Here is a 27,800-nt window from a genome sequence, read left to right on the forward strand (position 1 = left end):
TGTACCTCCATTTTTTTTCTGTATCATTGACTTTGACGCCCAGCTGTCACGTTGTTTACGTTGACGTCACGGTTTCCCTGGCAACAAAACTTGACAGCTGTTCTCTAAGGAAGCATGGTCAGTGAGAGAGATGTTAATCCACTGAGCCTGAACTGAGGCCACAACACCGGCACCTGAGGGAAATATGGTGAGTTATCACAATTCACACATATGACAGCTTCAGAGTTAGAGTTTGTTTTAATTTACAGTGTGTTTGCTCCTAAAGATAGCTGCTGCTGTGATAGTGGATACTGTTAGCTACAGCTGGCTAACATTAGATGACGGTGAATGGACATGTGGTTAGAAAAGATAACAAAGCCTACTGCTTTAGTTTTGTTCTTTTTTGTTTTTGTTTTTTTAGAACGTTGTCTCTGTCAAACAGTGCCATGCATCCACGCCAATATCTTATAAAATTTGTAAATGTCTTAATTCAGCAATTCTTTTTTTCATTAATTTTATTTATATACTTCGAGTTACAAGTGCATTATAGGAGACACAGAAGGCAAATGACTGTTCAAACAATTATAAAGTTAAAAAAAAAAAAAAAGGGAAATAAAATAGTTTTAGGTTTTTTTACATATATGTAAAGTGAAATGTGCTGATATTTTTACTCTGTCTATGAATTTGTCTACTGACCGAGAATTTGCAAATTCGGAGAATCATTTGATTCTAATTTGGATGCAGTAAAAATATTACGGAACACACTGCAACATAAATAGCCAAAGCCTTCCCAAACACCTTCTGGATACAAGCTACTAACTGTGCATGTCTAATCTTGGCTGACTGATTAGAGCTTTTGGCCTGCTACATATCACTGCAAGCAGCCAACAGCTAAATCCTCCTGCTCTAGATGATTCTTGCTGTAGGGTGAGTGTTAACCCTCGTGTACACGCTGTGCCTCATTCGTCTGCCAATTCCTGCCACCAGGCTTACCTCTGAAGACTGGTGCACACTGCACACGTGCTGATCAACTGTGTTTTTTTTTTTTTTGCCTTGACCTGATACAACTAAAGCCATGACTGTAATAATACACAAAAAAAATACCGGCAAGTTTCCCTGTTGATGCTCATCACCTTTAATGTGTACTCTGATCCACCTGCAGGGCCTGTTGTCCATCCTTCGCAGGCTGAAGCAGTCTCCAGACCACGAGGTGCATTTACTGTTGTTAGGTTTGGACAATGCTGGCAAGACAACTCTGCTCAAACAGCTGGCAGCTGAAGACATCAGCCACATCACCCCTACACAAGTACAACTTTCCTTTCTAAACAGATTTCCAAATCAGGTGTTAATTCAACTGCTACAAATATTATTGCATTAAGATCCATGCTGTCATTTAACAGGGCTTCAATATAAAGAGCATCCAGTCAGCTGGCTTTAAATTGAATGTTTGGGACATTGGAGGTCAACGAAAGATCCGTCCATACTGGAGGAACTATTTTGAGAACACAGATGTTCTGGTAAATTCTGATTGATGTACTTAAAATTCTTGTTTTAGCTGACAGAAATAAGTAAATTCACAGATAACAGTCCTCACAATATATTATGTTGTCTATGTTGTGATCAACTTGTTTATTCCTGACTGTCATGTTTGCAGATCTATGTTATTGACAGCTCAGACAGAAAACGGTTCGAAGAGACGAGTTTGGTAAGAATAAGCGTGATAAAATATTTTTAGTTTGATTATTTGTTGAGTGGCTTCAAAACATTTTGATTGTTTGCCAATTGCAGGATATACACTCAAATTCTCAGTTGATCCATGTTTTCTGATGATATTAGATGCAATTAAAGCCAAATGTCACAACAATTATTCCGTTTTCCGACAGCTGTCCGGAACATTTGATTACTGTGTTGCCTATCCCTGTGTCTGTTTTTCCAGGAGCTGGCTGAATTGCTGGAGGAGGAGAAGCTTGCTGCTGTGCCACTTCTAATCTTTGCAAACAAGCAGGACCTGATGACAGCCACCCCAGCCTCTGAACTCGCAGAAAGTCTGAATCTGCACACTATTCGGGATCGCATGTGGCAGGTCCAGGCCTGCTCAGCACTCACTGCTGAGGGAGTGCAAGTAAATACACTACACATTGGCCATAAACAGACAACATGAATATGCCAGTGTGGCTTGAGGCTACATGATGGGCTGGAGTGTGGCACCTGTTGCCTTTACAGTCATTCTGAAACAAACTTTTAATCTCAGATCAGTTTCAACTCAGTGACTCTCACAATCACATTTTCTGTTTTTCTTCCAGGATGGCATGACCTGGGTTTGCAGAAATATAAAGTTTCGGAAGAAATAATTCAGCAAGCAAAAGCTCTGTGAAGAACTGCAGCTGCACTTTACATTTGACCTCTCCAGTTGTTTTTTTAAGAACAAGGAGGTGACACATTAATGAATATCATGTCTGTCATTTGATCTTCATTTAGCAAGATTTTTCTATAGAAAATGTCAATATAATAATTACACATTAACTTTGTAAACCTGTATGCATATGTATATCTTATAATGTATATACTGTATATAAACTGTTCTATTTAAAGTTCTGTTTCTGCACACGTTTTGTTACGTGCAAGGGTATGTAGACACTGACTGACTGAATACTGTGCGGAGGATTCATGGCTGATACATTTCAAGCCTGTGAGTCTCACTTGTCAAAGCTAGAGGGCAGCCTCACGCTAATGTTGTCCTTCACAGCACAAACACCCAATTATTAAATCCTCTACTCTCCATTAGTGATGTGCCATATTTAATTTGTTCATCATGATCACCAAATTTTTATTCACTCAGTGCTTTACTTCCAACGGCAGAGTTTATTTGTTCACATGTCAAACAGATTCAAGGCCATACACAAAGCAGACATTAATCAACTGTAACTAGTTTGCTCATTTGTTTTTCCAATGGCTAATATTTTATTAATTTTGACTTTTATAAGGGACAGACAATGATGAAAAATTCAAACCAGAAAAAAAACACTTAATTTTACTGCAGATCTCATTCTGTGTTCTGCTCCAATGCAGAAAAAAACAGCACAAAATGACCATAAAACATAAACGGCTGCACATGCACGAGACAGACCTCGATACATCTCTCTTGCATACACGATAAACTATACAGAAACACCTTGGCCATTCAATTACTCAACTGCTCACCTTGTTCGCCACGATTTACCACAAGGCAAATGCAATTTCTACCTATTTTTCTATTTTGTCTTTTGAAGCATATTTGCCACAAACTCCAGTAATTCAAACTGGCCGAATGCTCCATGTGGTCCTATAGAGCATTTACATACAAACCTTTTCCAGGACTAATAGCTCTCCAATACAATTTGCATTTATATAGTCCCCTTCATACCAACATGATTTGGCGCCTTTGCCCATGATAAAAATAAACCTCCTCCTTTGGCCTTGAGTTACTGCCCTGCTGCTGCTAGTGGTCTGTGTGCATGTGTGTGTCTCTCTCTGCATGTAAGGTTGGCTGATTTTAATATGTCAGAGCTGCCTGATCCTCCGATAGAGGCTGAAACAAGTGCAGAAAGCCTCAAAATGGACCTTATAATGATTTAGCTGTCAGTGCGGGCTTAGGTCTCATGCAATAGTGTTTTCTGCTATGTAGTACATTTGAATATTGTTGATACAGCAGTGTAGGACACTTGGCCAGAGGTAAAGAGTCACAAGGTAAATATTAAGCCTCAGTAGATTTTTGGACATACTAAAAAGAATATTGGCATTGTTTGATTAAAGCAGATTTCAATTTGCTTGTGCAAATGCATTCAACACTTTTACAATGCTCTATGGAGCATACATCAAAAGTGAAAAAATAATGAATAAGGAAATGAAAATCTACCATGTGAGACAGGCGATAAAAGGCTCCGTCTCTCCCTTTGGATTGCTAAATCATTAACATCTAATCCATGTGATAATCATCCAGCCTGTAAAAAATATACCCAATTACACATAGAAGTACACTGATAAATCTTCACAACTGTATCTACCAATAGCATGTGAATCACATGGCAAGAGCTGTGAAGTGTCTTTAAATCCCAAATGAATAAAACTGGATTTACCAAATTGAAGAGTGGATTGGAGCAACCAGTCCTTGTTACCTCTGGCTGTATCATCAGTGAGGTGAGAGGCAGTCAGGCCTGCAAAAGGCCATAAATCATGGGGCTTTCCCAGCTACTCAGGCCAACACACCAGCCTCCCACACAGGGGAAATGAAGGGCAGAGAGCCTGCCTGACTTGCAGGGCCAGGAGAAAGAAAAATGGGGGAGAGAAAGATCCTGTGACTTAATTAAAGTGTCGTGTATCTCACACACTCTAACTATGGTTCAGTCACGGTGGTGCTACAACAGTCCTGTGGGATGGATCAATGTTTCCACTCAGATGGTAACTAATGTACTGAAATTCTCAACAAAAACACTCTTCTATACATGTAAAACAGAACATATAGAGTGGGAGGTGACACACAAAATCTGTCTCAGGTAAATATCTAAGTAGAAGCCAGAACAAACTCTCAGATGATGATAAGCCTTTATGAAGTCTCATTGGATGGAAGGTTTCAAATGTAAATGGGTTACAGTATCATGTTACTTGTGCTATTGTATTGATGTATGATAATATTGTCAAAAGTGTGTTGACTATATCTATACAACATTTTTTTAGACCCCCATACAACCCGGCATAAAAGGGAAAGTATAGTTTAAGTTATAATGCTAAGTAGTGTTAACGATGCTCGGTCTGATGTGTCTTAACAGTAACAGTGACAGTCCATCTTTTGCTAGGTTTACTGATATTAAAGTCAACTTTCCTTCTGCTCCTGCTCCACATAAAACTCCCTTGTTTCTTGTAGGCTGCTAAAATCACATCACAATTACAGTGTTGGGGATAGTTTGTTTGGCTAACACAGTGTCCCTCCTACCTCATTCCCAGGCATATACTTTATGATTAAGCAGATAAGTGGTGGTACTGGATAATAAAACAAACAACAAATGTCCACATTCCTCTCAAAGCTCCTTTGATGTGTGTGTGTGTGTGTGTGTTACCTCTCCAAGCCCCCTCTGCTATAATCAAACTACAGAGTCATAAACAGCAAGGGATAAGGACTATAAAAATGATTGGAAGGCTCTATCAGCTGGGGGACAGAAGTTCACACCTCAGACTGGGTCGGTCTCAGAGCACGGATGGGGTCAGCGTAGGGGTCGGCTTAGTAGGGGGTCCGAAGCTCTGTTTGATGTTTCTGAGACAGAAAGCAGAGAGGGAGAGACTGTGTCAGGATGTGTGGTACTACAGTGAAATCTGGTGTTGTCAGTCCTGAATCAGGCTACTGTATGAGTCTCCACTGATCAATCCTGGAAGTTCAGAATTTTGTGCCAGTTTTGGACAACATGGTGATACAGCATGTGATGGGTGTCTCAGAACATTTTGACGTTGGAGCAAACTTGTAAATTTGTCTGAACAACAGCTCAATAGAAAAACATTTAACTGGAACTACTTGCATAGATATCCCTGCATAAATTAGATAAAAATCTTTACCTTGATGGATTGATTCATTTGTCTTATTTTTCAGTACCAGTTCCAGTGATATTTTTCTAAACCTGAATTAAGAGGATTTTGTATCATGAAAAACAAGCACAGTGCAGAGCCTTATGTTGCTATTTCCACAATTCTTTTACTGCAATTGGAAACCAATCATGATGAGCAGATAATAACATAGGAAACTGTGACAACTCTGAATGAATAGCTGACTGACTGGTGTCTCACACTTCACTAACACAAGGTCAAAGGTCATACTCTTGACCCCTCTGCGACCCTCGACTTCAACCCTCACTGCAAGGAAATAACACTTTCCATCGTCCTGAAATGTGAAATGTTCACAGATTGGCTGATTGCTCTTATCATTTGACGGATCTGGTCCAGTTCTCGTTTCTGCCCCCTCCCCAACATCCACACACACACTCTCTCGTCCCTCCCCAGCACTCATAATTTGACTTTTTGCCACCTCTCGCTGAAAGAGAGACCCAGTACCATCCGTCATTACAGCACATGCTGACAGCTCCTCACACATGCATGGATTTTTACATTTGACTCAATCCAGGGGCTTACTTTACTGTAACCGATTCAATATTCCTCAAATGACCCGACCGATCTATATACGTGCCACAGTGAATGGGATGATCTATAGCATCGCCTTAATAGATTTCCCAGGCCTCAGAGCCTGACTAGTTTAGGGAAAAAGGTATAATTTGTGCAATAAAAACATAATTATTCATTTGACTTTAGTTTGCTCACATGTTCTTAGACAGTGCAGCTAAAATGTATGTATAAGATTTTGGTGTAGATTTGGTGTATTACTACAGCTAAAAGAGTTGCTAAAAATGTAGTGTCATTTGACGGATAAGGAGCTATGCAAATGGAAAGTCTATATCATTACAATCTGTAACAGCAACTAAAAATAAGGGTTTTAAAGAACAATCCTTTACAGATGTTATAGAAATGCATTAATATGTTTTGTTTCTATATACATAGAGGGAGAAATACATTATGTTATACATTATGTAGTCTGGAGTGACTGTTAAGCTAACGTCAGTTTCTAACTTGTGGTAGGCCTGTTTGTAAGTTTACACCATCATTAAGTCTAATCTCTGAGCAAATGTGTCATCCATACTTTTTTTAATTCTGCTTTTGCTCATTTATCAGCTGTTGGCCTTGTTATGCTGTAAGTTTTTATTGTTTTTGTTTTTGCAGTAATTCCCACACAATTGGCCATTATGTTTTAATTTTGGCCTTTGTCACTTATTAGCCTTAGTTTGAGTGCCAAACAGTTCTCAATTAGATCATTTGTTAGGGGTAGTAGAAGTAAACAATGGCCTTGTACCTTCTGTTTGTATTGCAATTAGATTGAATTATGAGTAACAGACCTAATGTTTTCTGCACTTGTAGTGGTGGTATACTGCAAAGCCAGAAAGTGTAACGCGAATATCGTCAGTAGTGTAAAGTTGCTAATGTCCAGTCAAAAATCCCTCTACAAGGAAAATTATGAGGCTAAACAGATACCAACATTATATTAGCAAGCTAATGATAGCTTGGTAGCTAAGCAACTGTTATACTTAACAGTGTAAACATGTACAAGCTAGTATCTACATGAACAGTAGTATCTGTGGTGCAACCTTTTCTATTTTAGTATTTGTAAATATCTATGTAGTGATGTTATAACTAGGCCAAATATAAATTTTTCAGCCGCTACTGTAACAAGCTCAAAAACTTTAACAAACTCACAACAAATTAAGCATTATTACAGTAAACAACACATACAACTGCTGTATTTCCAAGTACCATAGATACCATGTCTTTAAATAAAAATAATGTTTATTTCCTGCAGCAATATGAATAAAATTGTTACGTTTATGATGCTGGCTTCATATTATAAATACATTTTAGGAGAAGGTGTGTACTTGCGCGCAAATCTCTCCAGTGTTCTGTGTGACAAAGTGAGAGTGTGTGCCAGAGAGAGAAAGGGAATTATTGTTTGTGTTTTTATTTTGTTTATATCTCCCTGCCTTTTATGGCCTTTGCTCAAGCTTTGCGAGCACCAGAGAGGGTAAAAGAGAGGGAGAGAAAAAGAGTATTCTCAATTTCCTTCTAAAAAGAAAATTCATTTGCAGTTGCTAATGTAATGTCATTGTTGTGTTTACTGAGCGTGGATGATGTATAGGGGATGTTGCATTGAGTGAGACTGCTTAATGATGCATAGAATTAAGTCTGTGGCTTTCAGCTGAGCTCCCCTCTCTCTCTCATACACTCCTCTCCCTCTTCCTCCCTCCCCTTCTCTCTTTCACGCACACTCTCGTTCTCCGACTCCCTGTTCCCTTCCTATTTCCTTCCCTCCTTTTTACCTTTCTCGGTTTAATCCCCACCCTCCTTCTCCTCACCACTCCAGCCTCTCCTTTTCCCCGATGCAGGCTGTCTTGGACTGTTGGCCACACGTTGCTCTGTGCTCTGCTGCCTAACTCCATCAATCACTACAGAGGGAGAGAAGAGAGTGTGGACGGGGGCGATAAAAAGAACAAAAATAAGATACGGCTGGGAAAAAAATGAGCAGGATGAAAACACACACACACACACTGGGTACAGACATTGTACAGGACAATTTTTAGAAACCTGGAGGGAAGACAAACGAGTGGGAAGGACAACTTTTACATTTAATGATCCACCGTTCACTGTGCCAGTCTAAAAAACTGCCTGAATAGAGTGAATATACATATATATATATATATATATATATATATATATATATATATATATATATATATATATATATAAATATACATATACATATATTGGCCATTGTCTTATTTCTACCTCTGATTGCTGTGAGGAGATGATGATGATGATGATTATGGTGATGATTTGATTTCAGGGCTTATGCTAATGGTTATTACCTGAGGGAGATGACTACCTGAGTGGGAAGGGAGCTGAGTTTAGGGTATTATAGTTGTGGATGAGTTGCAAGAGAAATAAATAAAAAGGATTTTTAGGTTACTATGGAAACACATCCCAGAGAGAGATATAACTGAAATTCACCTGTTGTCTTTCTGCTGCTACGTTTATATCCGTTTACTACAGATTTAACTGGGTATAAATCTGAATGTTGAAGATCATATAAACATCAGCGAACACTTGCTTTTAAGTCAACTAGTCACCTCATTTTACAAACTTTCTACAAACTAAGCTCAATATAATTTAGTGCTCCCTCAACATAAGAGGTACTCTAAACTATATTGAGAGGTTCTTAAAAATCTATTTATTCTGCAATGCATGCCATAATGATGTCGCATTAGGGTTAACTAGATCATTTTCAGACACACTCAACCATAGGGACACCTGCTGGACTTCTGCTCTTACCTTCCGTCATTACTCATTGCCCACCGGTCTTCGGTATGTTTATTTGGAAATTCACAAAACTCAGGGTCTATATTAACATTTGAGAGAATTAAATTATAATGTAAAAAATGACTATAGTGATAGCGTAGCATACAGTAGGTTAGCAGAACAGTAGATACAGCAGTGTTGACTTTCAAGTAAGAAAAAGTAAATATGTCACTGGTTTCTAGTGGATCATGTAACACCCGAGTGCTAACAGCAGAAAAAGCGTGCTTGATTTTCTCAGTGAATATAATCAATACAGCCAAAATCATGCTGACATCCCTGTCGAGTTAATGGGAATCTTAATGGTATATAATGATACAGTATTTTAGACAAAATTGTGCTTCCAATATTGTGGCACGATTTTGGGAAGGTCCTTCCTTGTTTCAGCATGATGATGACCCCAAGGACAATACAGGTTCTAAAAAGAGATGGTTTTCTCAGTTTGGTGTGGAGGAATCTGACTGGCCTGCAGCCTCGAGTTGGCCTTTTAAGAAACATACAGTAGAAAGGCATTTCAGCTGTCTGACACTGTTTTGTTTGTGTGTTGTTTTACAGTTGCTCTCTTACATCCTACTCCTTCCTTGCTCTCTCTTTCTCTCACTCACTCACTCCACTGCTCCGTTGTGATCCAGCTGTCCACCCCATTCATCATCCCGCCACTCTCCCCCACACAGAATTATTATTTCTTTGATGTGTTACTAGTTGAAAACAAATCCATTTTTCTGGCCATCAATTTATCATTTCGAACGGGGAAGTCACACTTGAGTTGTAGGGGCAACCACATTTTCCCCAATTCCAACCTGCACTGGGTACGGCATGTTTCTGAGCATGAGCCTGCTTTGCTGTATATACTGTATATATATATATATATATATATATATATGAGTGTATCTGTTGGAGGGTCTGCACGTGAAATTCATGCACCCTGATGTTATCAGAGCTGGAATCAAAGATGAAGGAAGAGAGAAATCAGAGGTAAATAGAAATGATAGGAGGAAATAGAGGGAGGAGTAGTTTGTTGGAGTGAGGATAAGAGCAAGGCGTGTGTATATGTGGGTGAGAGCATGAGAGAGAGAGAGGGCTTCCCTCTTCTTCCAGTCACCCTCCTTCACCTAACGTCTGTGATAATTTATCACTTTTCCTAGCTTGGCTGACAAACTATTTGCAGGAAAATGAGTTTTTCCGCCACGGATTTGTCCTCTGGGAATAGAAAAGGGAGCTGCTGTGTTTTTTTTCCATCTCACACACACACACACACGCACATGCATATGGTTGTTCGCGTGCACACGCATACACACACGCAGACCGAGGTCTCCAGTATTTACTGGGGGGAGGGGGAGGTGGTTAAGATAAATGAGGTAAATTAATAGAGTCACTGAGGGAAAAGATCTGCTTCCGCACCAGCAGATCTGCAACTGACACACAAGAGATGAGCACATACCCCCCCCCCCTCTAAATTCACTCTGTATTCCTCCCTCCTTCACCTGCCTGGCCATTCTTCCCTCTGTCCCTCCCTCTTTCACTTTGCTCTCCAGTCCTCCTGATCCCTCGTTTGCCCTCCCACAGATGACAAATGTAACACTCAGACAAACAGCGATCGGGGCCATGCAGCATAATGTCAGCTTAGATCAACACTGGGACAAAAGCAAATATCACAGCAGCAACGCAGCATTACAAGCACTCTGTCTGTGCATGTGTGTATGTACATGTGTGTGCCGTTATTACGACGGCTGGCCCGGGTCACTGGATTTCAATCTCACTTTCAACCTCATCAACCAAGATATTGACAATGTGCTTGGCGGAGAATTACACGACAGTAAAGGCCTAATTACATTGTTATTACCCTGGGCTATCCATAATCATCAAACATGACGCACCAGTGGGACATCACAGCAGTAAATCTGCAGACACTCTGTATCTCTTAGTGCCTGTTAGCATTACACTGTTAACATTTCTTTCCACTTTACTGTCGCTAAACAACAGACAGCCAAATATTCTGAAGTCTGTAACACTGATAGCAGTTTAATAAATGTAACATTCACATGTGAAAATATATGGGCTGTAGGGTAAATTGCATTCTTAAATGTTCCTCCATTATTATTCAACACATTTAATATTTTAGGTTTTATTTTTTACTTACCAAACCACTGTAAATTAATATTTGGGGTAAAATACACAATTGTAATGATTGCAAATGTAAATTGAGTAAATCTGAAAGAGAACCATTCTTTAGATGTTGGAAACTGCAAACTGAGACTTTTCTGGGTGTTAAAATTTCACCCATGTCTACAGACACTGTAGCATCTTTGTAAGGCTGTACTTAGTCACTGTGTTATTAGAAATTAGCCCCCAGCTGTGTGTAACATCTCACAATGATAACACTTATATTTTGATATTAGCATGTGTAATGTTCACTGTAGCAGTTTAGCACGTTTGCATACTAACATTTGCTTCTTTATGCTAAAGACAAATTACAGCTGAGTGTCATTAGATTTGCAAGTAACTGGTCATAGACCAAAGTTGAATTTTGAGCCAGGGATGGCACTACATGAAAGTTAAAGGGTTACCTAAAGATATTACATATTATCCTGGGGAGCAGGGTTGCATATTGTCTGCACCACATTACATGGACATCTGCACTGTCTAGGAGTCTGTTGAGCAATTTTACTAAAAAATAGAACAGTCAGGGCTTCATCTTCTGGGACCATGAGCCTCTACACTTTATAGGTGGAATTTGGTTGGTGATGCTTGGATCAATAAAACTGATATTTGAAAAACTGCAGCAATTTATCTTTAGAAAAACAATGTCATCATTACATCATTACAACAGAAAAAGACCTCACTGTAAACTGTTTAAAACCATTTATGCCGAGAAATCAGCTGACAATATGGCAAACTGGTGTAAGAAAGATAACTTGTCCTGTGATTTAGTTGAGCTGACCCCTAAACATGTCTTGTTCTCAGCCACTTTAGCAAATTAATTTAAACAAGACATTAAACCAGAACGCAAGACAAAGAGCCTTGGTTTCATCGCTGAGACTCGTTCTGCTTGGTAACATAGTTGTGCTTTCATATCCATAGGATTAACTCTACTGCATATCTCTACTTGCAAGTGGAGCACCTGAGTTCCTGTTAGGACACTAAACTCCACACCCCTCACAACATTTCAGCCAATTGCCATCTTTGTGATGCCCATCTCCATGGACACCACCTCTGACTGACAGGCATGAAGACAAGGTCCACCAGTCGCTCTGATCTTCAGTGTCTTCTGCAATTACTAGTGTGTGTCAATGGGGGTGCATATGTGTGTGTGTGTGCCTGTACCCCCACCACCCCACTGAACTCATTCATGTAAATCATTTTAAGGTAATGACTGCACATTTTGCCAAATTCTGAAAATTCTGTTTTAGGGGAAGTTTATGGGAAGATGAGGGGAGGATGAGCATCAGTGGCAGGCCAAGAGATAGAAAAACTGAGCAGATAAAAAATTTATGACTAAACAACTAATAATCACAAGAAGACTTCACACCAGACCACCAGTCCAAATTTCACGTGGGCATGTGTGTGTAAACACAACTAAACACTACTCACAGGCCTGTATGCCATTGTAGGCTTCACAATAGAAATCATGCTGGGACTTTGTGTGGAGCTTGCTGGAAACAGTTATTAGCCCCCCAAAAAAAACTTAAAGAAGGAGCAGTGAAGAAGATTTGGGGTCCTTAGGGAGGGGTGGGGGGTCAGCAGGAGGGACAGGGGGAGGACAGGGTGTGGGGTCAGAGGGCAACACCAAAGGGAAATGGGAGGCATAGGGGGAACAATGGATGGGGCTGGACTAAGACAGACAAAGCTGGAGGGAGGGTGGACAGTGGACAAAACACAGGAAGATGAGGAGAAAAAGATGAAGGAACAGAATGGAGGGGCACCAAAACAGATGGTAAAGGCTGGTTGTGGAGAAAGGGGCGGCAATGAAAGGATGGGCTGGTGGGTGGGGGGCTGAAAAGTTATTGGCAACACATGCAGCATGACAGTAACAGTAAGGCAGACAGGCTCAAAACCAAAACAAGACTGGTTCCTATACAGCAAAACAGGCAACACTGTAGATATATTCTGATCTTTGCACCTTTGTGGCCAAATTGTTCCCAAAACTCCATATGTCACTTATTTTCATGGTCTTAAATCTTATGATTAGCAAAATATATTTAACCAAAAAATAACACGTAAGACATAAATTCTGATTTTCCTTGTTATTCATTATATGTTGCAAAAAAAAATGTAATCACTGCCCATGGATAAATATCATTGTGGGAAACCCTCTTAATCAAGAACTGGGCAAGAAACTATTCGTTTCAGCACTTGTGCACTGGGAAAATCATTGCCCTAATGGGATCATCAATACTGAGGTGTTTCTCCAGCTATTATGACCTAATTATCTGGCTCATCTCGACTCGCTGACCACAAAGAGACGTGCGCTCGACGGCCTAGATTTATAAAAGTTGTCATTAAGTGGGCGCAGCATTTATCTTCAAAGGAGCGCGCAGACGAGCAGGCGAGGTGATGCATCTGTACGGGAGCGCGCACACCGAGTCAGTCTCACCTCAGATCGAGTTTGAGTGAGGGACGAAACTATGGAAGGGGCTGGGCACATATACGTATATGAAATCAACATTTTGTAATATTGACTTTGGTGTGGAGTGATGCGGTTTATAATTAGTCTCCAATAAAATCTCAGCGCGTATTCCTCCACTTTTCCCAGGTGCGCGCTATTCTGCCCTTCCTTGTTTATAATGACTTTATTTAGCTCATATTCCTTATGCACTTCTTATTTTATTTTATTAGCCATGTTATGTTTTAGTCTGACGTCTATATTTAACGTTTTGTAAGGTTTCTGGCATAGTATCCCTGCAACTCGTCCTTTCCAGAAATTAAAATACAGATTAAAATGAAAACGCCCCATTTAAAATGACCTGAAACCACTGGAGCACATCTGGAAAGCCTAGTCGTTCCACTTGTGTTTGCGCTGTGTGACATTATGCAGCCTAACCTCCGGTTAAGTAGAAAATATCCCAGAAACTATAACAGCAAAATATTTATGCAGATTTCCCTCTTATCGCTGCACTCGGAAGTGTTTTGCCCTGACCTTTTACCCTCTCCTCTTGTTGCCACCTGTCGCCGCAGGTTACGCAGCTATTTGGCGAAGACAAACTTTGCTCGGGGAAGTAAATCCGGAGATACTCCCTTAAACAGGACACACCCGGAGAAAAAGAGAAACGCATATCTTAAAACCATCATAGGACTTTTTCTGAATATATCTATTCCTCACTTTTAGTCTTTAACGTCTATGGCTCAAGCAGATCCCAAAGGAAGTGACCTAAACTGAGAATGTGTCCCTGTTCATTCAACTAAAATAACCTAGATTCATTTATTTAATTTGTACAGTTTAAGCCAAATGCAGCAGGATTTATAGCCAATATGAGACTCACAGATTCGCAGAAATGAAAACTGAAAATGGGCCAAAAAGTCAAGGAGTGAAAAAATCTGCCAAAGTGTGTTTTTCAGAACAGTTTTTCCTGTTTTACCCAGTGGGATGTTGAAAAATGCATTATCTGAAGAGATGTAGGGTTTTGATTAAACAAATGAGAATTAAACATAGATTATAATGCACCATTTTTCTTCTCTAGGACACCCTTTAAAAAATTATTTTCCCAACTGGGCAATTTTCTGGATGAAAACATGTAATCCAACAATAGAAAAGGGAGGAGCAGGATTTAATTTCTAAAAACACACATGGTTTAACCGAAAACTACAGTCAATCCACCATGTGATCAGCACTTTCTTCCAGTTGTTCAGGTGTCAGCAGCAAATTGATGCATTAAAAATCTTAAAGTTTCTCTCTCTTAAGCCTAAAGCAGTCTAAATGACCCTGCCAGCGCAGCTCAGATGAAAACCAAAGAAGAGTGTTTGGTGGTTAATGTGAAGCTTCAGGAAATCACGGAGATGCTTCAGACCCCACATCATTCCTTCTAGTTTGTCAACATCGGGCTTTATCCATTTTGAGGTTCCGGATTTAGGGCGTGTATGAATTCTGCCCTTTGGCGAGTGGACCTATATAATTGAGCGCTATTTTAATTCACGGTTATCATCGCGATAGATACGAATCTGTGAGTTTTAATCCCTTGTTAAACTTTCTGTAACCCCTCTCTCTTCTGACACTTCTCCCTCCAGGCATTCACTCATGTCCTCTGCGCTCTGGTCACTTTACACAGGCCTGTGTCTGCTTCCATCTACTGTTATGATTCTCTTTAGTCTCTTGACTGTTTTATTTATTTAAAAACACTCGTCCTATTGTCCTGCAGCGGCGTTTTTGGAGAGGAAACCTGAAAGACGTCAATCACAAACTGACGAGGTAATGACTGAAATTACCTTTGCTACAATTTGGGCACATTTTCTTGCTGTAATGCTGCCATGAAACTGAATAGGTTTATATAAATCGTCTAATTAATTCTTGAAGGTCTGTCGTTATACCAAGACATTTATTTCAACGTTGTCTAATTTTCCCTCAGGAGAAGTAAATCAGCGTCTCTAGATAAAAATAAAATAAAGTCAGCATGGTGAGATGGACCTGCTTGTCTTGTCAGAGACCCGGTGCCATGGATCACTGTCATTAGAGGGGCCGTGTTTGTTTTACAGGACTGTGAGAACAACATTAACAGCGTTTTAACTGCGGGGGATCCTGACACCCTGGTGCGTATACAGGGCCTGTTTTTACACAGGGCGCAGAAAGTCAAATCAACTCAGCGCACGTCCTGCGAGCTTCAAGTGGTTTTCATCCATGCAAATAAATGAATAAATAAATAAATAAAATAAAATACAACAGTAAAGAAATATTCGTCCAAGCCTTATCAAATAGCCTGTGTTTACTTTGAAGTTGATAAATGGCAATTTCAGCTTCTTAAGGGCTCAGGCGATTTTTACCCTCTATTCTTATACCCTCCTGACAGTTTTTAAACCTGGTTTTATTTGATCATATTTGACAGAGAGAAAATTCACCATCTACTTTGATCTCAGCTGGTCTTTTAGAAGCAGGGCGAGGTGACCTATGGGAAAAAGTCCATAAACGTGATTTTATGTCATTAATTTAAGCTGCACTATTTCAGTATCATTCAGTCAGTTCTGTGGACACCTCACCTGAGATTTAGTTGGGCCTTCTTTGTTATATATTTTACCTACATTGTTTCCTAGATCCAATGTATTTACAGCAAAATGATTATGGCAAAAAAAGTTTGGACCGAGACTTTCCTGTGATTTGATTTGATCTGGATGTATTTGCACCACGACTATTCAGTACAAACTTCTGAAATGTGTTTTGGCTCGGTGAATCACCTCCCGTGCTAAGTTTCCGGGTTATCCCTCAGTCAGGTGTGAGTGCGCCTCACCTGTCAGGGAGAAACTGTGACGGATCGCAGCAAATCAAGCTCTGCACAACACAGCCTCATCACAGCGGGGCTGCGGCTGGAGACGAACAGACGAATGGGAAACAAACCGACTTCTTGACAAGTATTTCCGTGCGGTAACGCCATCAAATCACGGGGTCAGTCATCCTGTCTTTTTTTTGTTTTTTTTTTTTTTTTTTCAGGGAGTTTCTCTTCTCCAATAAAACCACACCCCCCTCCTTCCTCCCCACCCCTCAGCTTCATCGTCCAATGGGTGCAGGGCTCCGTCCGCTGCGCAGACCCGGTTGGATAAAACCTGGCTCGGTTTTTAGCTGCACACACGCAACACAACACAAACAGGGAGGACACACACCGCGTCACACCACCAGAGTCCCATCATTTGGATACTAACCAGGAGCATCTGCTGGGGGACATTGTGATTTTTGAGCTCCGACGCAAACAGGTAAGCTCTTGCTGAAATTGCTCACGGAAATCTGGTTGCGTGTATGTGATGTCTGAATATCGGGAGCAGTCTTAGTGATGCGCACAGGGAGCTGCAACAGAGGACACTTAAATGATCCAAAAAGACCCAACAAGAAAAGCGAGGGAGTGTTTTTTTAGGCTGAATATGAAGCATAATTAACAATAAGGGCAGTTAATTGTAATTGGATGCGAGTCAGGTCCAGATGAGCCAAAAGTTTGTTGAAGAACAGGAGAAAACTCATCTAGATTGAATTTTCAGAAGGGAATCTGAGCTTGTAGATAAATAATAAATATAGACTGTAATATTTTCATCTTATCTGCTGTAGCTTTAAATATAGTCCTTAGACACAAAAGTTGATATTCTATTGTTTTGATGTATTACACTTTTATTTCCTTTCACGTGATGTGGTTAAACGGGGAGAAGAAATGGGTGTTAACTGTGACTTTGAATAAAAATGAAACAGCTCAGTTTAGATTTAGAATAAAACTGAAACTGCCTGATCTGTCAAATAGAAAACAAAAAAGCAGGAAATATAATCATATTAAAGCTGCAGACAAGACGAGCTGCACTGTAAACATCATCTGTTACCTGGCGAAAAAAAAAATATATTTAAAAATCTGCAAGACATGGAAGCCAAGTGCCAAACTCTTGAACAGTCATTTTTCTAAAATTCATGTTAATTAACCTACAGCCTATGAACAGGGGAAATTTATAAGAGAAAGTTAAAAGTTAAAAGGGAAAGGTTTGTAAATTAGTGGCATTAAAAAGGAGGGCAACAGAAGTATATTTTAAAATCACAGTTTTTTATTTCAATTGTTTGTGTAAAAACTCAGATTTAATAATTCAGAGAATACTATTATTGTTACTGGAATAATCAGACAATTTTACTACATTTTTGTTGCTGCCAATTATGGAGTAACATATTTTTCCTCACATATTAAAATGTGTTTTTTATTAAACTATATGATTGCCTATCAGTTTTTATTTTTGTATTATATGTAAAGGTAACAAAATTGGAGTCAAATATTAAATATTTAGGTTTTGGGAGTTTTTTTTTATTATTACAACCTGTAAAGAATCATAATGGATTTTTTTTTTTTTTTTAAATCACATTTAAAAACAAAGTTTCAATTAAATTTAATTACTTTCAAATGTGCTTTTAACTAAATGTAACAGTGCCAAATTTATCCCGCATATAAACATCTAAACACAAACCTTTAGTTGACTCTGGCAATGCACAGTAGGCTGGATGTGTAATCTTATTACAGTGTAAATGGTAATGACAAACCAAAATAAATCTGGTTCGGATCAAGCACTACACCATAACCTATGCTGTCAATCATCAGCTCATTGTGACAGTGCTAATTATTTGGTTCATTTTGAAGTGCCACCCTGCAGGACATGTCAACACCAGCCACATTTCCCAGATTAAAATTAAGAGTAGCTGTAATAACTTTTTTGCATAAACTTGATTCTTTCCCACTTACGTCCTGTGTGACCTTTTCATCCAAAATATAATAAATTATTCTAATAATTGTCCTTGATGTAAATATTACAGTATTCCCTACCTATGAGTCTCTGCATAATGAAGTCACTGTCTTCTTTTAATAATAAATCCCAGAATGTTTTGCTCTTCGTGGAGCTGGAAGTCATCCTGCTTTGAAACACACAGTTCACTGTGCGGAGTGGAGACGTGTACAGCAGCAGCTGAGCAGATGGAGCCTGTAAACAAGGCTCGCATATGGGCAATAACAACTTCCAGCCACTACATTTCCAACAGATTTTGCATAATTTAGTTCACAGTTAAAATCCTAAAAAAAAAAAAATTGTCAAATCTCTTTATTCAGTGTTGTTTCTTTTTCTTGGTGAATCTGTTCAACAAATTAGGGATGGAGTAGCCACTGATCTCTAATAAAAGTCCTTAGTATTTAGTTGATGCTTTCTGGTGATTTCTCTCATTTTATTTGATTAAATTTAAGTTTAGGTTATCAGGAATTTTGTTTGATCAGTAAATGAATCAATAATAATAAACGCAGTCCTGAGGAATGATTCCTTGTCCTTGGTCTCCCAGGATTACTTTACTTTTTCAACTTAAATCACCTGCATCATAACAGGAAAACTCCTGTTTTTCTATTCAAGAGCTAAAATAATGAACAATACTGGTTCTGATAATTATTAGGTGATTAATGGGGCCAGTCAAACCTAATTACAAAGCGGTTAATGAAGGGAAATTTAATGTATAACACAGGCAGTCATCTGGGTTGGCTCAAGGGGAAACAAAAAATCTCTCATGTTTTACAAATGATAATTAAATCATATTATTTTTAAACTAATAAAGATTAAATAGGCATTTTTTATATAGTCTGAAAGTTAAATGGCCTAAAAATAAGTCTTCTGCTGTCCACATCTCACCGATAAATAGAAACAATACGCTGCACCTCCCTGTAATGATTTGAGTAGGCACATGGAGTGCCACCATGAACACCAGCAGAGTATTTGTTCTGTATGTTCATCACAAACAGTCTGTTTCACAAACCCCTGTCCTCCTGCAGCGTGTGATCGGCGGTGCACTCCGGAGCACACTCATGCCAGACGAGGCAGAACGGGGAGTTAAAACACTTTAAGTAGGACTGTGTGTGGAGGAGAAAGTCACGTTCAGCTGGTGAAGCAAGATCCAAGAGCTCAGGGATATGTCCAACAACACTGGAAGAGGTAAATACATAGCACGAGCTGGATGTCTCCTCTAAGACGCCTGTGCTTCTTCTGCTGTTGGACAATAACAGGATGAGAACTATGATGTGTCTTCATATTAATAACCCATTAACATCATCCTTTTTCCCTGGGCTTTCCCCTGTAGCCTGAAGGTTGGAAAAATATTATTGACAGCTCTTTTAAAAATCCTCCTATTTAGAAATTATAGGCAGCACATAAACATACAATGAATAACACCTTATAATATAAGTGTAAGCAGATACAAGTGTTTATTATTGTTCTTAATAACTCATCCTTTGGGTGCAAATAAGTGGAGACTAGTGTATAATAATATGAAATGTGTCTTCACAGGAGAAATGATTATTATTACTGACACATTTTGTACATCAGCCTAAGAAACACTGGTTCTCATGTGCCCATATTCAATGCAGCTCCAGCATCTTTAATTTAGATGCACTGTGGATCAATTTATACCCTTCAAACCAAATCTGATCTGACATACTTGGTCTCTGGAAACTATGGGATGTTCGAAAGTTGCACTGGTTATGAGCAAGACTTGCCTGTATAGTTGAATAACTGGTTAATAGCTAGGTGAGTCACAAGTGAACCACTGCAAATCTATACTGGGGAATGGACAGCTGCGTGCAGAGAGATGTCTTGTCGCCATTAGTGAAAGGGTGAATTGTTGTTTTCCTCTGGTTGCTGTGCAGGATATTGGAGAAGGTAATTGGATGACACTTAAGGCTGTCAGATGTAAATTTAGAGCAGTCCTTGATCAGAACCACTTCATCTATCTATCTATCTATCTATCTATCCATCCATCTATCTATCTATCTATCTAAGTTTTGTCGCTGTGAGTTCATGCTGGTGTGCCCGCGGTGCCTGCGCGCTCATCCCCCCCGGGGCTGCTCCGCTTTAATATCCTGCAGGTTGATGAAGCTTGGCGGGGAGATTTTTTTCCACACTCCGCTGGCAGCGTTAATAGAGGCCGCCCTCCCTCCTTGCCTCCCTCCCTCCTTCCCTCTCCGTCCATCCCTCCCTCCCTCCCTGAGCCCTGTCCGGCCGCTGTTTGATGTGGAAATGAAAGCTGGGAAAAGGCTGAGAGAAAGAAGTGACTCAATGGGTTAAATTAAAAGCAATGGCGTTCTTGCAGAGTCACCACCGTGCAGCCTGTAGAGACGATAGTGAGGCTGCCGGTACAGCTGCAGCGAGCGCGTCGTCTGTGGCCGTTTACCGAAGAAAACTTATTTCTGATAATTTAGTTTTAATTAAGATCAAATATATTCACAGTGTCGATTATTATTATTGTGCATTAATATAATGATCTCCCAATATGTTCATCGTGTGTATTAATGGCATAGATCCATACAAAATGTATCAAATCTGCTTTAAGCATTAAAATTGAATTAAAGATAGTGATGCGTCTAAAAATGTAATGGTATTACACTGCAGAGTAAAGAGTAATGTATCATCATTTTCCTGTATTCTTGAGAAAGGATGACTAATGTAATAAAGAGATGAAAACTCATAAAAAGACAGATGGCAGACAGATAATGCAAAATACATGAGCTACTGAGCCTGTTTCCAATTGTTTAAATTCATTTGAGCTCAACAGCTTTATGTGTTATGTAGGCCATTAAAGTGCTTTCAAACAATCAAAATTACTTTTGTTTACTAAATGAGGTGTTTCCTTAGAATCTGTGAGCACAAAATAGCAACCAGTCACCTTCAGTGTAGCCACCTGAGACTGATGGTTCAAACAGCACAACAAATTAGTGGCATATAAATGAGAATCGTGACAATAAGCCTTTAGGTATTATTTATAACAAGCTAATTGGCCTCCAAGTAATCAAAGTCATCAGTTTAAAAGTGTGAGCTTTGCTGTTCGATAGTGGCACAACAAAGCAAAATAATATATAGGCTGCTGTATAATGCTTTTTAAGTGAGATTCACATCTAATGTATGCTGACAAGTACATGCTAGATGTAAAACCTCATCACAATATTTCCTGTAATTTACAACCTTGTTTGTTCATTGAATTAGAAGTTTGTTCCTTTTCACTGTTTTCCTCCTCAGTGTTAAACAGTTCCTGTCTCATCAGTATGAGCTTCAAGAGTTCATGAAAGATTCAAACAGACTTTTCAGGAAAACACAAAAATACCTGTTTGAAAAAACTGAAATATAATATATATTATTTTTAACATGGGTATACATACACACACACACGCATATGTATATGTATATGTGTGTGTGTGTGTGTGTGTGTGTGTGTGTGTCCAGGTGTGTTTACCTTTTCTAATTGCAGTATGGCAATGTTGGCCTGTCTCAAGTCTCAGGTTCCTTGACATTTATGAGTGTTCATCCCGCCTCCTCCCCCAGGTCATGGGGGTCTTAACCAACTAGGTGGAATGTTTGTTAATGGCCGTCCACTTCCGGAGGTGATCCGGCAACGCATTGTGGACATGGCCCACCAGGGGGTTCGGCCCTGTGACATCTCCAGGCAGCTTCGAGTCAGTCACGGCTGTGTCAGCAAGATCCTGGGACGGTAAGTCCACCAGCGAGCACCTCACTCACATTCCTGTTACCAGTAATGAGCCTGTTAATGTTCTTTCAGCACTGACAATTTATTTCCTCATAAAGGGACCCTTTGGTCTCTTAAGACTAAAGTAATGATGGAAATCTTTGACTTCCTTTATTTAAAAGTGAAACTCCTTTACACCCTCAATTTCTTCAGCTACTATGAGACAGGCAGCATAAAGCCTGGTGTGATTGGGGGCTCCAAACCCAAGGTGGCCACCCCAAAGGTTGTGGAGAAGATCGCAGAATACAAGAGGCAGAATCCCACCATGTTCGCCTGGGAAATCAGAGACCGACTGCTGGCAGAGGGAGTGTGCGACAGCGACACGGTGCCCAGCGTGAGCTCCATTAACAGGTGAGAAACTGAATTATGAATGAAATCATGTCAGTGGTGGATGAGTGAGAATGACTACAGCACTGGGATTATGAAACCAACATCATTCCCAGTTAAATACATATTTAAAGAGAATGTTAAATGTTGAATTATTTCTTTTCGTTTCAGAATAATTCGAACAAAGGTACAACAGCCGTTTAATCTTTCTCTGGATGGAAAAGGCCTGAGTCCAGGACAAACCTTAAGTAAGTTTAAACATTTACGAACACATGCATAAAGAAGGCTGTGCTATCGCCAAGCATTAAGGTTAAAGTGTGAACCCACTGTTCTGTTGGATTAAGCCTTGTGGTAACAGCACCACTGAGATGTACAGTATAATTTTTGTTATAATTTTTTTCTCCGTCTCTCTCAGTCCCCAGTTCGGCAGTCACCCCCCCTGAGTCTCCACAGTCGGACTCTTTGGGCTCCACCTACTCCATCAGTGGCTTGTTGGGTATCCCCCAGCCCAGCGGCGAGGGCAAGAGGACCCATGATGACAGTAAGAATTAGACGGAACAAACGACAAACTACATCAGTGCAAGCTTGGATTGTTGTGGTGCATGGAAGCAAATCTATCAGATGTGTATAACTGTGAACACCTGAAGAGTCTGTTACTATTCCCTTTGACCAAGACAGAGCAGACAAATCCAAATGTGGCTTTAAAGCAATTTTCTTTTAGTTTTGGAGTAACAACACAAACTTACATTCAGCATTTTTTTTCCAGGTTAATGTTGTAATGTGTTTCACCAGTTTCACCACACACATCACATCATCTTCTTCCTCTGTCCTCCTCGGTGTCTCTCAGGTGACCAGGAGAGCTGTCGGCACAGTGTGGACTCTCAGGGCAGCGGAGGTGTCCCCAGGAAACAGATGAGAGTGGATCACTTTTCCACAGCCACGCAACATCTGGACTGCGGGTTTGATCGTCACCACTACCCATCGGACTCCTTCAGCTCAGCCTCCAGCAGCAAGACAGAGCAGGTAGCAGCATGTAGCAAACAACTAATTTTCAAATTACAGCGATAAACTTCTCTGGAAGCATTTATGAGGAATCAGTATTGAAATACATCTCCAAAGTAAATATAATAATTGTCCTTGGTCTTATTTCCTTTATCAGCTTGCACACCTGCACATTTGCTCCTTCCACTTTCCTCCAATTGGTTAAGTAATCCCTGTCTGTCATTCCCAGACTTTGTACCCACTGTCCCTCATCAATGGCAGCCTAGACGAGGCCAAAACCAGCCTCTCAACATCCTCTGCCATTGGACGGAATCTGACAGCACACCAGAGCTACACTATGGTGACTGGTGAGACTCTTAATGTTACAGACTCTTTGACCCCTGCCATCATCATGATGACTCTAACCATCAGCATCATTCAGATTGTGCACATTGATGCACCACTCACTTTTTTGTTTTGTACTCAAATTCACCATTTGTTTTCATTTTCTCACCCACCTGCCACACTGATGCACACTGGCTGTACCCACCTCAGAGCCCCTACAGCCCCTGTCGCTGTGTCTAAAACAGGAAATGTCCCCTGACGTGACCAGCACGAGCTCCTCCCCAAACATGACAACATCCAACCTGGCATTCATGGAGCTGCAGGCGCTGCAGAAACCTGTTTCTGTCAGCAGCAGCTGCAGCAGCTCCAACCATTTCGCCAATGCCTTCAACTCATTCTCCCATCATGCACCAGTTTATGGGCAGTTCAGCAGTCAGCCTATCATATCAGGTAATGCAGGTATTCATCTCCTGCATGTTCATAATCACATCATGAAAAAAGTATTTGTCCTATATCAATTCTACATCCAAACTGACTCGTTAAAATGCTTGTTCTGTATAAATATGTTTTAAATGCTCACTTTACTATCATATAAGGCAAAAGGAAGCTGAGCATCCAAGAAACTAAAACCTACAATGTTTTTTGCATCCTTCCTTAAAACAACAAACAAAACTAAGAAGTATTATAGATTAATCTGATTAATCTGAATCTCATAGCTGTCACAAATGTAAAATAGTTACCTGAACGTCTTGGTGTTAAAGGTGTGTGTGTTTTCAGGGCGTGACATGGTGAGCTCCACACTGCCAGGCTACCCACCTCACATCACGTCCCCTGCCCAGACAGGATACTCCTCCTCTGCCATCACGGGCATGGTAGCAGGTAAGGGGCCCATATGTGACCAAAGAATTACAAAACTAAAGGGACTGAATGAGGCAAACAAGTAGAGAGAAAATGGCAGGTAGTGAAAGAGTAAATAAAGGAAAGGCAGAAATGCAAGATTGTAGATTAACAGGGATACAGGCTCGGTTAATGAGTAGCCTTACCACGGTGGTGAACTGTGTTGTGTGTATGTGTGCGTGGGTGCACATGGGCCCAGGGGGTACAAGGACCAGGCTGGGGGTTCCGCCCTGTTGCCCACACACACATACACACAAATAACCAGACATCTCTGACCACACATCGCCATGGGAACCAGGGGGCCCGGGAGGGAGATGCAGTGATGGGCGTAGGGGGCGTAAAGTCTGGCTATGAACGAATAGGAGGAAGTCTTTGTGGCGTGCGTGTGTGTGTGTACATGCACATGAAACGTGTGGGTCTCCATGTGTGTATGTATCAAGATGCCTGCATATGACTAGAGGAGAGAGAGAGAGAGTGTGTGCCTGTGTGTGTGTGTGTGTGTGTGTGTGATGTGCCTCTTTTATTTGAAGTCTGCCCTCCGAAGCGCGAAATGAGAGGGTCTGATTTATTATTTTTCTGGTGGGCTCGCTGTGAGGAAGCGTTGATACACAATTACTGAGTGAAAGGAGGGGGGCTTAGGACAGGAGGAGGAGGAGGAGGTGGGGTGCTCAGGGATTCATTCCAGCCAACATAATTACCAATTAGATATTGGAATGTTTAAAAAAGAGAGAGAGAGAGAGAGGGAGAGAGAGAGAGGGAGAAAAGAAAAGAAAGAAAGATGGGTGCCAGAAAGCAGGAAGTGTAGGATGGGGGGGGGTTCAGAGGGCAGAAGCTGAATGATGCGAGGGGCCGAGTGCTGGAGAAAGAGGGCACAGAGGCTAGAGCTGCATGCACGCACCACTGGGCCAAGGGATTTTACCCTCAGCCATCCACCTGCACACAGATTAATGGTTTACAGGCTGCACTAACTGTTGGTGAATTATGAGCGAAGGCTGAGCAGATGCTGGAACAAAAACAACTGACCAAACCTCACAGCGCTCTTAGCGACATCTTAGCTTTGCCTCGAACTGTTGTCTTTGTTGTTTTGTCAGGATGCGAGTGTTTGACGAAGTTTGTTTCTTTCTTCCAGCAGGTGCAGATTACACTGGGCAGTCCTACAGCCATTCACCCTACACCTCCTACAGTGAAGCATGGAGGTTCACCAACTCCAGCATACTGGGTGAGTGAAGACACACCGACAACGCTGAAAGTGTGTGTGTGTGCTGCTTTGTTTGTTTACTACCTTATCTCTGAGTATATTTAGTTTTAATAAAAAATATTGAACGTCACCTTCACAGTAAAAGATAAATTACTTAGATGTTGAAATGGTTTAAATAGTATAAGCTTAAAAACTCATACACATTATGAATAAACTGAGGAACTGACTTCTACCGACCCTATGATTCACAACCGCTATGACTAGAATTTAAATGAATGACTGCAAGGAAATATTGTGTCTTTGTCACGTCCTACAATGTTGTTTTTTCCCCCTGTTAGTCACATTACTTTGAGCTCTGTGCTGCACATGACTTTATTTTAGTTTTATTAACCTTTATTTAACCAGACAAGTTCTGTTCTGTCTGGAACGCTCTTCAAAAGTCAGACAAAATAATGTAAAATAAGGCAAAACACAAACAGTCCAAGCTGCTCAGATTTTCAGCTCATCTCTCTGAGGAAAAACTTGGGAGAAAGTGGACAAAGAAAATCTGATTCACTTTCCAGTGCTGAAAGTCTCCATATGTGTCTCCCCCTACAGGTTCACCCTATTACTACAGCTCGGCCTCCCGCACAGCTCCACCGTCTGCTGCTGCCTACGACCACCTCTAGTCCGCTGATGGACCCAACTCATCCCAGAGCGAGAGCTTTACATCAGCTGACCCATGTGGTTGGCGACAAAGGCAGGAAAGTCAAAACTGGATGTGGACTTCAGGTTCTGCTGATGAACCAGCAACACTTCCTTTACATCCTCTCATGGTCCACCGCACCTCCCTCTATGTTATTTATTTTGTCAGTACTGATACCATTGCCCAGGGGAACTCATGCACGTTTACACATTGCTGACACTGAACAAGGCCTGTTTGCAGAGATGCGGCCTGATGTCTCACATCATGGTGGATATTTTCAGTAGAGCTCTTTAATGCTGTTTGTGGCCAAAGACTTTCTTTTTCGCACATCTGCAACTTGACTCCACTCATCCAGGGACTAGGGATATGCAACTTCCTTATACTATATGCCTGCTTTTGTTTACAATACTTTTCTTTTAAATTGTGAATCCTGTCCTATCATCACAAATGAATTCCTTTTCTTGATCTGTGTCTGCTTGCTAATAAATTTTGTAGTTTTTTTCCACTGTAAATTCAGAACTTAAGAGCTTTCCTGTAGTGAAACTAGATTAAAGGGTAACATGAAATCACAGTCACAACAAAATGCCCCTCAAAGACAATTAATGTATCTGTCCAGCAATATGTACATACTGTAAATGATGAATCACTTATGGGGAAGTGAAGCAGTGGTACTCGGAGAATAACAGATGAGGGAGGGGGTGGCAGTTTGGCCACAGAAACCAACAAGGCTTGAAATCCATTTGTTTTGCTTCAAATAAATTTAGTTGGTTGTCATGCTGATGTTCTGATGTTTGGTACGAATTGTGACTATTTTTTCTTATACTGTTAATATTATTGCAGATGTAAATAATGAATTTCTAAAAAAAAAAAAGTATTTTAATTAAAGCATGACAAATGTATTACTGCTTTCACTGTTTTTGTTATTTCTGAGCAATTTTAACAAGCAAAATATAAAAATACATTTTATTTTGTAAATAAAGATTGCAGCTATGTATTACAGTACTGATATTTTTGTGTTTTAAAAAACACAACTTCTCACAACAGGCTGCTGAAATTTTATTTCCTAACATAACTAGTTTGCCACGTCTGTTTTTATTATTATATAATATATATTATTTTATTATTGTTTTGTACCAAGGAGTCTACTAGTAGTCGGCCGCAGAATATTTTTTGCAACTCAGCATTTTAAAAGGACGAAAGCAATG

General features: G+C 40.2%; 2 protein-coding genes and 1 long non-coding RNA gene across 5 annotated transcripts; 2 read left to right on the forward strand and 1 right to left on the reverse strand.

The window, feature by feature from the left end:
• The first annotated feature begins 13 nt into the window (after positions 1–13).
• On the forward strand, positions 14–2,412 carry LOC113124189 (ADP-ribosylation factor-like protein 3). The gene is made up of 6 exons (XM_026296694.1): positions 14–187; positions 1,142–1,285; positions 1,380–1,496; positions 1,634–1,684; positions 1,916–2,101; positions 2,283–2,412. Exons 1-6 carry the CDS (start codon positions 185–187, stop codon positions 2,328–2,330), a joined length of 549 nt encoding a protein of 182 aa, XP_026152479.1. The 5' UTR covers positions 14–184; the 3' UTR covers positions 2,331–2,412.
• Positions 2,413–3,154: 742 nt separating this feature from the next.
• On the reverse strand, positions 3,155–16,522 carry LOC113124191 (uncharacterized). The gene is made up of 3 exons (XR_003295006.1): positions 16,389–16,522; positions 7,923–8,048; positions 3,155–5,266 (listed from the first exon to the last, which is right to left on the reverse strand). It is a non-coding gene; the product is annotated as an uncharacterized LOC113124191 (long non-coding RNA).
• Positions 16,523–16,720: 198 nt separating this feature from the next.
• On the forward strand, positions 16,721–27,494 carry pax8 (paired box 8). Of its 3 annotated transcripts, none has more exons than XM_026298211.1 (12): positions 16,721–16,848; positions 19,422–19,581; positions 21,961–22,126; positions 22,316–22,513; positions 22,661–22,737; positions 22,905–23,030; positions 23,337–23,512; positions 23,721–23,838; positions 24,026–24,265; positions 24,593–24,694; positions 25,842–25,931; positions 26,508–27,494. In XM_026298211.1, exons 2-12 carry the CDS (start codon positions 19,560–19,562, stop codon positions 26,576–26,578), a joined length of 1,386 nt encoding a protein of 461 aa, XP_026153996.1. In that variant the 5' UTR covers positions 16,721–16,848; positions 19,422–19,559; the 3' UTR covers positions 26,579–27,494. The 3 variants fall into 3 exon arrangements, with proteins under 3 accessions (XP_026153996.1, XP_026153997.1, XP_026153998.1); XM_026298212.1 differs by having other exon boundaries at positions 21,985–22,126; XM_026298213.1 differs by lacking the exon at positions 19,422–19,581 and having other exon boundaries at positions 16,732–16,848.
• Positions 27,495–27,800: the final 306 nt, after the last annotated feature.

This window comes from Mastacembelus armatus, chromosome 12 (genome assembly GCF_900324485.2).
Source record: "Mastacembelus armatus chromosome 12, fMasArm1.2, whole genome shotgun sequence".
Classification (NCBI taxonomy): domain Eukaryota; kingdom Metazoa; phylum Chordata; class Actinopteri; order Synbranchiformes; family Mastacembelidae; genus Mastacembelus; species Mastacembelus armatus.

Bases quoted from the DNA above. Each gene is read 5' to 3' on its own strand.
- LOC113124189 (XM_026296694.1), top strand. The intron at 1,497-1,633 runs GTAAATTCTGAT...TCATGTTTGCAG, and splicing joins TTGAGAACACAGATGTTCTG to ATCTATGTTATTGACAGCTC. The intron at 2,102-2,282 runs GTAAATACACTA...TTTTTCTTCCAG, and splicing joins TCACTGCTGAGGGAGTGCAA to GATGGCATGACCTGGGTTTG.
- pax8 (XM_026298211.1), top strand. From the start codon at position 19,560: ATGTCCAACAACACTGGAAGAG. The intron at 22,514-22,660 runs GTGAGAAACTGA...TTTTCGTTTCAG, and splicing joins AGCGTGAGCTCCATTAACAG to AATAATTCGAACAAAGGTAC. The intron at 23,839-24,025 runs GTGAGACTCTTA...TACCCACCTCAG, and splicing joins GAGCTACACTATGGTGACTG to AGCCCCTACAGCCCCTGTCG.